The sequence below is a fragment of the Mercenaria mercenaria genome, chromosome 6 (assembly GCF_021730395.1).
Source record: "Mercenaria mercenaria strain notata chromosome 6, MADL_Memer_1, whole genome shotgun sequence".
In the NCBI taxonomy this organism is placed as follows: domain Eukaryota; kingdom Metazoa; phylum Mollusca; class Bivalvia; order Venerida; family Veneridae; genus Mercenaria; species Mercenaria mercenaria.
This window is the reverse complement of record NC_069366.1, coordinates 16,884,683-16,895,451: the sequence shown is the minus strand read 5'-3', so window position 1 is coordinate 16,895,451 and position 10,769 is coordinate 16,884,683. Positions and strand designations below refer to the sequence as shown.

The following is a 10,769-nucleotide window of genomic DNA, read 5'->3' as shown; positions in this document are numbered from 1 at the left end:
GTCTTTATTAATATGTAAAATATATTCCTGGCCTTGTGCACCAGTCAGTCCTATGGAGTTTATTTATTCGCTTGAGTCAAGGCAATGTCAGAATGAATTATTCAAATAATCCAGGTATTGGAGAAAAAAACTCGTTATGCATCAGGGACTGAAATGTATCAGAGCTAGAGCACACTGACTCACACTGAGCCAGATATATTGACAAAACATGTAACCTTCCTTTGTTGTCGATACCAATTCTCTCTTTGGAACCAATATTTTGCAAACAAGTTAGCTAGTACGGAGTAAAATACAAGAATATTGATTTCCGCATTATGTTTTCATGACAGCGTTCATCTTGCAAAATGGCCGCTATGGTTGATCGGGATTCTACGGAAGCTGTATTATCATGCGGGATGACTCAGTCATTATCGATTAGAATTAAGGAAACATGACATTACGAAGCTTTTGAGACCTTTTATGGAGTAATGTGGTGAAATGAAAAAGGAAAAATAAATTTGTGTTGTAATTAAATTACGGATTTATTTGTAGTTATTATGATGATTTATTTGTTGAAATATGACTGAATGATTTAAAACAAAAATGAAACGAGATTTATTATTTATATTGTTGTTGGATTTATTATACTGGGCATACGGTAAGGAAGTTTAATCATTTTGAAAAAAAAAAAAAAAACAAAACATTCCTTGTATATTGATTCTATTATGAGAATTGAAATGTGATAAACAGGAAATTATTTCTCTATCGTTTAGGTGTAATGTGTCTTCATTGTGATCTGTAAGCCTTTATTTTAAATTATTATTATCCATGTGTTCTTCATTTTGTTTTATACAGAAAAAATATTTAATTAAAGAATATGTACACAATGTATTTTATTTCGTGGATACGTATTTAGTGAATATGAGTTATCTAAAAGAATATTAAGATAACTGAAACTTTAGGATTTTTAAATGATTCATTTTTTGTACTGAATTCACAGCGATCGATGTGAAAAGCTGAATTGTGTTGATTAATGATATTGACTGATTGTTTTGTCCGCCTCATGAATAATGTACCGAGGCATGATCCAGACATTATATTTGCCATGTTTATTTAATAGACTAATGTATATCGAAAAACAATAAGCGGTCAGCGTCCGTTAAGTCAATACAATTACCATATTAGTTATCCATCTGTTATGACCTGACAAAGAAAACGTTTAGTCTGCACAAAAACCTGTTCCCGTTTAATCATGGTCTTTATAGTAAGTTTTTCCGTAGAGAATTTGGAAATTCCTTCAATTTGAATGCTTTCCATGCAACTCGAAATGTTGACGTTTTAAGTATTTCTTGTCTTAGTTTGATCTTGTGCAAGTTTGTGTGGTACTATAGTTTTTAATTAATTGTTTTTGGTATTTTCCATTAAGAATTGAATTGAAAAACGCGGATACCGCATTCCCTTAAATATAATCAGTAGTGTAGTTGTGCTTTTGGATTCGTTGTTTAATCATTTCATACTTTGTCATCTGAACTTAAAATGGTTATAAAACAATTTCGCTTAAAATTTTGTTTATTAGTTTGCTAATCACAGGCAAAATTGTATTTTTGTATATAGTCAAGTTTTTGTCGTGCATGGTTATTATTAACAATACATGTCATGTTTAACCCAAATTAGAATAGATAAATGTTCCCTCTTCCCGAAATAAGCAAGACTAAATTTCATTTAAAATAACGTTAAGCGATCCTCACCACGAGAAAGTTGACAATTGCCTAAGTACTAGCTATATCTACGTTTTGATGAGTTTTATTTTTCTTTTGCTTTGTGTAATCTTGATATAATTCATAAAACAAACGCTTCGTAGATGCCTCAAATGAATTCTGAAATAAGGTATTGATTTTGAGGATTTAAATAGGATTAATTTATAGAGAAATTAATCTATTGAATAGCGGTTTTGGCGTCAGGAATGATACACCATAAGGAGGGTCCTATACCAGTTACAGGCACCTTTGCAGCAACAAATGAAGTGTGTGATATATATCATGCAAGGATCGTTTTGTTCCACAAAGCGTGATACTGAATATTCGGAATATTTTGACCTCTCCAAAATACTTATGTCAAGAGGATTCATCGTTACATTTACATTGCTCTTTTTTTCAGCAGTGTTATAGTGGGCAGTTGTGTAATGGCTTGCCGGTCAATAGTTTTCACTATTGACCGGCAAGCTATTCAATAAGTGTTTTATTGCATGACATGAGAAGTTAATTTTATTTCTTTTCTTATTAGCCCAATAAGAGTATGTTGAATATAGACCGGTCATATAGCGCAAACTTTGGAACGGCGACATATAAAGAGTCGTGCAATAATATTCATTATGTTACTCTGATGTCCGTTTGCAGTGTTGTAATATACACTTATTGAATGGCTTTCCGGTCAATAGTCAAAACTATTGCAGGTTGTTTTATTGTATGACATCAGAAATAAATTTTCATATTTTTCTTCCCGATTTGACTTTAGCAAAGCAGACTTTAGTGCTGAACTATTGACAAACTATGGACCAGAGATTTATGTAAGGAGTTAAATCATAATATTCATTATGTTTACGGGATGTCTCTTTGCAGTTATAAAGTATTTGTCATATTACTCTGTTGTCAATTTCTTTCAGATTTACGACATGCTTTCCTGCAAACAACACCTTAACATGTGCCCCCCCCCCTCCCCCCGCCACACACACACACACACACACACACTGTCATAACGTACCTTTCTACCTTTCATTGTCTGAATCTAATATCATAACATGAGCGTCCCTTCATTGTCTGCAACCAACACCATACCATGTGCCTTCTGACATTAGCGTCCCTTCATTGTCTGCAACCAACATCATAACATGTGCCTTCACACATTAGCGTCCCTTCATTGTCTGCAACCAACACCATACCATGTGCCTTCTGACATTAGCGTCCCTTCATTGTCTGCAACAAACATCATAATATGCACATTCTGATGTTAACGTCCCTTCATTGTCTACAACCAACACCATACCATGTGCCTTCTGACGTTAGCGTCCCTTCATTTTCTGCAACTAACATCATAACATGCACATTCTGATATTAACGTCCCTTCATTGTCTACAACCAACACCATACCATGTGCCTTCTGACATTAGCGCCCCTTCATTGTCTGCAACTAACATCATAACATGCACATTCTGATATTAACGTCCCTTCATTGTCTACAACCAACACCATACCATGTGCCTTCTGGCATAAGCGTCCCTTCATTGTCTGCAACTAACATCATAACATGCACCTTCTGACAATAGCGTCTCTTCATTGTTTGCAACCAACGTCATAACATGTGCCCTCTGACATTAGCGTCTCTTCATTGTCTGCAACCAACATCATAACATGTTTCCTCTGACATTAGCGTCTAATCATTGTCTGCAGCCAACATCATAACATGCGCCTTCTGACATAAGCGTCTATTCATTGGCTGCAATCCAACATCATTGCATGTGCCCTCTGAAATTAGCGTCTCTTTATGTCTGCAACCAACATCATAACATGTGCCCTCTGACATTAGCGTCTATTCATGTCTGCAACCAACATCATAGCATGTGCCCTCTGACATTAGCGTCTATTCATGTCTGCCACCAACATCATAACATGTGCCCTCTGACATTAGCGTCTCTTTATTGTCTGCAACCAACATCATAACATGCGGCTTCTGACATTAGCGTCCATTCATTGTGTGCAGCCAACATCATAGCATGCGCCTTCTGGCAATAGCGTCTATTCATTGTCTCTAACCAATATCATAACATGCGTCTTCTGACAATAGCGTCTCTTTATTGTCTGCAACCAACATCAAAACATGATTCTCTGACATTAGCGTCTCTTCATTGTCTGCAGCCAATCTCATAGCATGCGCCTTCTGACAATAGCGTCCATTCATTGTCTGCAGCCAACATCATAACATGAGCCTTCTGACACTAGCGTCCATTCATTGTCTCTAATCAATATCATAACATGCGCCTTCTGACAATAGCGTCCATTCATTGTCTGCAACCAACACCATAACATGAGCCTTCTGACATTAGCGTCCATTCATTGTCTGCAGCCAACACCATAACATGAGCTTTCTGACAATAGCGTCCATTCATTGTCTGCAACCAACATCATAACATGCGCCTTCTGACATTAGCGTCCATTCATTGTCTGCAGCCATCATCATAGCATGCGCCCTCTGACACTAGCGTCCATTAATTGTATGCAACCAACTCCATAACATGCTTTCTCTAACAATAGCTTCCATTCATTGTCTGAAGCCAGCATCATAACATGTGCCTTCTGACAATAGCGTCGAATCTTGTCTGCAGCCATCATCATAGCATGCGCCTTCTGACACTAGCGTCCATTAATTGTATGCAACCAACTCCATAACATGCTTTCTCTAACAATAGCTTCCATTCATTGTCTGAAGCCAGCATCATAACATGAGCTTTCTGACAATAGCGTTGAATCATTGACTGCAGTCAACATCATAACATGCGCCTTCTGACAATTACGTTCCTTTATTGTCAGTAACCATCATTATAATATGAGTCCTCTGGCAATAGCGTCTCTTCATTGTCTGCAACTAACATCATAACATGCATCTTCTGACTTTAGCGTCTATTCATTGTCTGCAACCAACATCATAACATGTGCCCTCTGACAATAGCGTCTCTTCGTTTTCTATAACCAACATCATAACATGCGCCTTTTGATATTAGCGTCCCTTCATTGTCTGCAACCACATCATAACATGCCCCCTTTGATAATAGCGTCCGTTCATTGCCTGCAACCAACATTTCAACATACGCTGTCTGATATTGCGTTCCTTCATTGTCTATAACCAGCACCATATCTGGTTGCGTGTCTTTCATAGTGTTCAACCAGCATCATAATATTCGCCCCCTTCATTATCTGCAACATTTATCTTTTAGATCATCAGTTTGCTGCTAGCATATTGTAACATTTAGCATTATCTTTTCTGCTATATGTGTTTGTTTTATATGAATTTGTATATGCTACACATATCAATTGTAGCATAAATTATCAGTGTTCTTTCAATGTTCACAAAACAATTAACGTATTGATATTTTATTTCTTGGTTGCAACTACTGGTTGGGAACCATTTTCCGTACACATTTTCATATTTCGGCTCCATTATTCCCTAAAAAAATATTTGACATAAATGAAGCCCACACTGCACAAACTTCAGCTCCCTCCATATCTGATGTTGTAATCAGCATCGCGTTGTGACGTAAAATATGAGTTCCATGGGGCCTCAAATGGGGCCACTAAAATAAGTTATTTTTCCCGTCAGGTAAACCAGTATCCGGACAATATTTTGACGGTGTTTTGTTGTTAACTTGATATCAAAATAAATAATTAAACTAATTATACACATCTCTTCAAAATTGCACATGAAACATAATTCGCCGTTCAATAGCAGCTAAGAATGCAAACCGGGGTTGACTATAAAAACTCGAATTTCGTCTTGTACGAATTCTTGATAATTCCAATAGATATAGAATAAAATTAGTGCAAAAATCGACAACCCTGCATCTTACTTATCTTTTAGCGTGACATTAAAAGTAGAACATGTTATCAGCAGACAATCATTATGTAGTTTGATTATTTCTTCCCCACTTGATACCGCGGCATGTGTGAACTACTGCGCATGCGCAATGCTATCTTCATGCCCCGTTAAGACAGAAAGTTGTTTTGTCAACGCAGGTGAGTTATCATCAAAAACTCAAACATTATACAGCCTTATAAAATTGTGGTTTGTTGTAGACATGAAGAACAAACATCTCAATAATCTAGATGAAAAAATAACATGAATAACAACGAAATAAAGCGGATATTACATGTGTCCGGAAACTGGTCCTGTCCGGAAAATGGTCCCAACCAGTACATTGTATTACATTAAATGGTGCTTGAATTCATTCTTATATATGGTAACATTTACTGTACTGGCTTAACTTCATGAAACTCAGTTTGTTCTATATGTTTTCCAGGTGGGCCTCCAGTGTACGTATCAAATGGCACACACATTGTCAGTTACTCGAAATTTGGAACGGGAGCACAATCGGTTCTAGGACAGGTAACTTCGTTTACAATTCCCCCATATTACATGCTAGCATATATGCTATTCAGCTTAATACTATCCTGCTCTTGAGGGATTTAGAAAACCGTATACTATTTATAAAGCGGCATTACTTTTTACAGGTCATGATAAATAAATACTACAATATAGAGATATTTTACCCGTCACCGAGTTTTCTAGGTGATGCTGTCATTTGCTTGCAAAGAGCATCTGTTTAAAAATGGTAGAAAAGGAATATTATTAAAATAAAGCAAAAATTAAAGAAAAACCTGCGAAACAAATACTGTTAGGCCATTAAGTATCCATCCATATGGAAGTATTCGTTTCAAAATCGTATATCAGTTTCCAGATATAAATGACCTATAATAAGCCGCATTCAAGATCCCATTCTAAATGCTATCTAAAATAGGATTGATTTAAAACTCCCAACTGAGTTTCGCAGATAAAATAAGAGAAATTACTGAATTATAGACAGATATATTCCTCAGTCTCTCTATTAGGAAGGGCTCGCTTTGCAGCAACAAGTATATCCGTCAACTGCACACTATATTTAGAGTAGGATATCAAACTCATGACATTATTTGTTGCACCATTGCACACTAAAAGAACTCTATGACGCATCTATAGTCGTGAAAATTTGCAAGGCTTTTAACTGTTGAAATCCAAGTTCTGTTGAAAAATAATAGCTGAATATAAATAAAACGAGTATTTGAAAGTGTTGGTCTGTCAGACTTTAAATTTATTGTTTTATTTCAGAGAGACTATCGTATAGTTGGATTAGCGATAGATGTTGCCAAAAACAAATTGTTCTGGTCCGACATCAGTTTTGAGAAGACAAACCGTGGTATCTATACCAGCGATCTTCAAGGCCAAAATATCACACGAATTGTCTATGGTATGTCTGTTCTTGATATGTAAACCATTCTCAAGTTTTGGTTCCCAGACCTTGGTTAAAACACTTAACAACGGTATTGTTATAGTCAGTTAGTCAGTATTTTAACCATTGCTACTGGTTTTTCAAGTACGATTGTTAATGAATAATTATTATTACAAATTCTAAGTGCAATGATATGTATCCCTTCTACCATATATTTCCGTACACTTTTTCTGAATATTATAAAGTACATGCAACATTGTTCCAAAGTAGATCTGAAACAAACAAGCAATAGAAAAGAGAAAAAACTTCCTGGACTGTATACTATAATTCAGATAAATTGGCATACAAGAGCCTAAATTTAAACAATTCTAGTGGGTTGGTATCTCCTAATTTTTCCATTATACCATGTCATTTCCCCTATTAATGGAACCAGCTTAAATGATCATATTACCTTTAATAATGGAAAAAGGAGTCGTAATGTCTGACATTACTTGGTTGCCATCATATTTTTGTCTTCTTTGTTAGGCTATTAACTGATAAGAAAGCCACGTGTACTCTTCATACAACGGCTTTGGAAGAAAAATACGTGCTGTTGCATTTAGCTTGGAATCCTGGCATTATTTTTTTCTGCGCTAGATGGTTTAGCTTTGCTTGACTAGGAGAAGATAAAAATTACCGTTACTCTTATCGTCAAATGGTTTTAAAATACATAAAAATGGTGTCATTTCAAATCAAATTAACGTATATATCATCCTACCACCACAAAACATGACAATAATCTGCAAAACAGATGTAAAAATAATAAAATTTTCACCTAAAATACGAAGGTCACATTGCGTGCTTGTTAACATTGCTTCTTTAATTGCATTACCAGTGTTATGGAACATTAATTCCACAGGGCAATGCTGTAACACGTGTGGTACCTTCTCTCTTCTTTAAATTGGTAACAGATTACCTGCTCGTGAAAACGCTGATTATTATTAAATTGGGTGAATATGTAATCGATGTGTACTGAGGAAAAAGAAGATAAATAGATGGTGTTATTTCCAGATCATAACAAAAAGAAACCTTGAATTACGTTAAAATACCTTTGTAATTGCGTATACCAGAACAATGCATTTATGAATACATGCACTTTCATGTTGTACTTTTATAATATTTTAAGCATATTAATTAGACGTAGGTAAGGTTTAAACGAAATCATTAGTTCTTGGTATTTCTGCCAAAGTATATTTCTGTTGATGATAATTTTGAAACCTGAAATAAAATTTAATAAAATATAAAAAATAAAACAAAATCCGCTTCATAGAAAAAAAATGTTTTGCTACAAATTGGTTTCGCACCAATTGGTCGCCACGACATTAGGTCAGATACTAACCTGTGGTTTGTTTGTTCGGGTTCAGCGTCTTTTCAACAGTTATAATCGACGGTGTCGAGCACAATTCCCGACTATAGTGATGCCTGATCTGAAGATACCCAAATAAATTTAAGTAACATTATACTCTGACAGCGGACTGATCAGTTCTAGAGCTACTAGTAGCCTCTTAATTTTTTATGTCTTTGGTATGACGCAGCCAAGGAGCGATGTTTTCATACGATATAATGTCAAACTTCGTGGAATTATTATGTCTCCCCCAGGAGACATATTGTTTTTGCCCTGTCCGTCCGTCCGTCCGTCCGTCCGTCCGTACGTCACACTTCATTTCCGAGCAATAACTGGAGAACCATTTGACCTAGAACCTTCAAACTTCATAGGGTTGTAGGGCTGCTGGAGTAGACGACCCCTGTTGTTTTTGGGGTCACTCTGTCAAAGGTCAAGGTCACAGGGGCCTGAACATTGAAAACCATTTCCGATCAATAACTAGAGAACCACTTGACCCAGAATGTTGAAACTTCATAGGATGATTAGTCATGAAGAGTAGATGAACCCTATTGATTTTGGGGTCACTCCGTCAAAGGTCAAGGTCACGGGGGCCTGAACATTGAAAACCATTTCCGATCAATAACTAGAGAACCACTTGACCCAGAATGTTGAAACTTAATCGGATGATTGGTCATGCAGAGTAGATGACCCCTAACGATTTTGGGGTCACTCTGTGAAAGGTCAAGGTCACAGGGGCCTGAACATTGAAAACCATTTCTGGTCAGTAACTTGAGAACCACTTGACCCAGAATGATGAAACTTCATAGGATGATTGGTCATGCAGAGTAGATGACCCCTAACGATTTTAGGGTCACTCTGTTAAAGGTCAAGGCCACAGGGGCCTGAACATGGAAAACCATTTCCAATCAATAACTTGAAAACCTCTCGACCCAGAATGTTGAAACTTCATAGGATGATTGTTCATGCAGAGTAAATGGCCCATATTGTTTTTGGGGTCACTCCGTTAAAGGTCAAGGTCACAGGGGCCTGAACATTGATAACCAGTTCCGATCAATAACTTGAGAACCACTTGACCCAGAATGTTGAAACTTCATAGGATGATTGAACATGCAGAGTGGATGACCCCTGTTGATTTTGGGGTCAGTCTATTAAAGGTCAAGGTCACAGTGGCCTGTTCATGTAAAATTATTTTTCGGAAATAACTTGAAAACCGCTTGACCTACAATGTTGAAACTTAATAGGATGATTGGACATGCAGAGTAGATGATCCAATCAATAACTTGAAAACCTCTCGACCCAGAATGTTGAAACTTCATAGGATGATTGTTCATGCAGAGTAAATGACCCCTATTGTTTTTGGGGTCACTCCGTTAAAAGTCAAGGTCACAGGGGCCTGAACATTGATAACCAGTTCCGATCAATAACCTGAGAACCACTTGACCCAGAATGTTGAAACTTCATAGGATGATTGAACATGCAGAGTAGATGACCCCTGTTGATTTTGGGGTCAGTCTATTAAAGGTCAAGGTCACAGTGGCCTGTTCATGTAAAATCATTTTTTGAAAATAACTTGAGAACCACTTGACCTACAATGTTGAAACTTAATAGGATGATTGGACATGCAGAGTAGATGACCCCTATTTATTTTGAGATCACTTGATTAAAGGTCAAGGTCACAGAAGTCTGAACAGTGACTTGAGAACCACTAGGCCACGAGTGTTGAAATTAGCGGGATGACTGGACATGCCAAGTAGATAATCCCTATTGCAGCCAACCATCAGTGTCTCTTTGACTTTTGCTCCTGACCCCTATTGACTTCTTGCCTATAGGACTTTGCATTGGGGGAGACATGCGCTTTTTTACAAAAGCATTTTCTAGTTTAACCTTGAAAGGAAAGCTCACGTTTAAACACATGACTGACGTATAAATAGGTCCAAACATGTGCTTTGTTTATGTTAAATACAATATCATTGACAGAGAATGTAAGAGTACATACTGACACAAATGAAATCAAATGGGTAACTGATATTGAGAATATACAGTTTGATCTAATGCATACAGTTTTGTTTGTTTCTTAATTCAGTTTGCGTAATGAAAACTGTCTACATAATAAAACCGAATTAATACAATGAACTTTCTGCAAAATAGGAAGGTACACAAAAGCTGGACTGAAATACTAGTATCAATCAGAAAATACTGACAGCTGTTTCATAGCCAGTACTCAAAATAACATTTATAAAACACGTCCAATCACGTGCCGACTGGTGACTAAAATTGCTCCATACTGAAAACATGATTGATTGATTAACTGGAATATCGGTTAATGAAAATACTGATTAATCTCATACTGATCAATAATTCTAATGACATGAA

At 36.5% G+C, this 10,769-nt stretch overlaps 1 protein-coding gene across 1 annotated transcript in view; it reads left to right on the top strand.

Moving 5' to 3' along the window:
• The first annotated feature begins 214 nt into the window (after positions 1–214).
• Positions 215–10,769, top strand: part of LOC123549544 (uncharacterized) — a 54,066-nt gene continuing 43,511 nt past the window's right edge. The window contains exons 1-3 of the mRNA XM_053545246.1: positions 215–637; positions 6,047–6,132; positions 6,892–7,030. Of these exons, the coding sequence (XP_053401221.1) occupies positions 583–637; positions 6,047–6,132; positions 6,892–7,030 (280 nt within the window). The 5' untranslated portion in view covers positions 215–582. The remainder of the gene's footprint in view (positions 638–6,046; positions 6,133–6,891; positions 7,031–10,769) is intronic.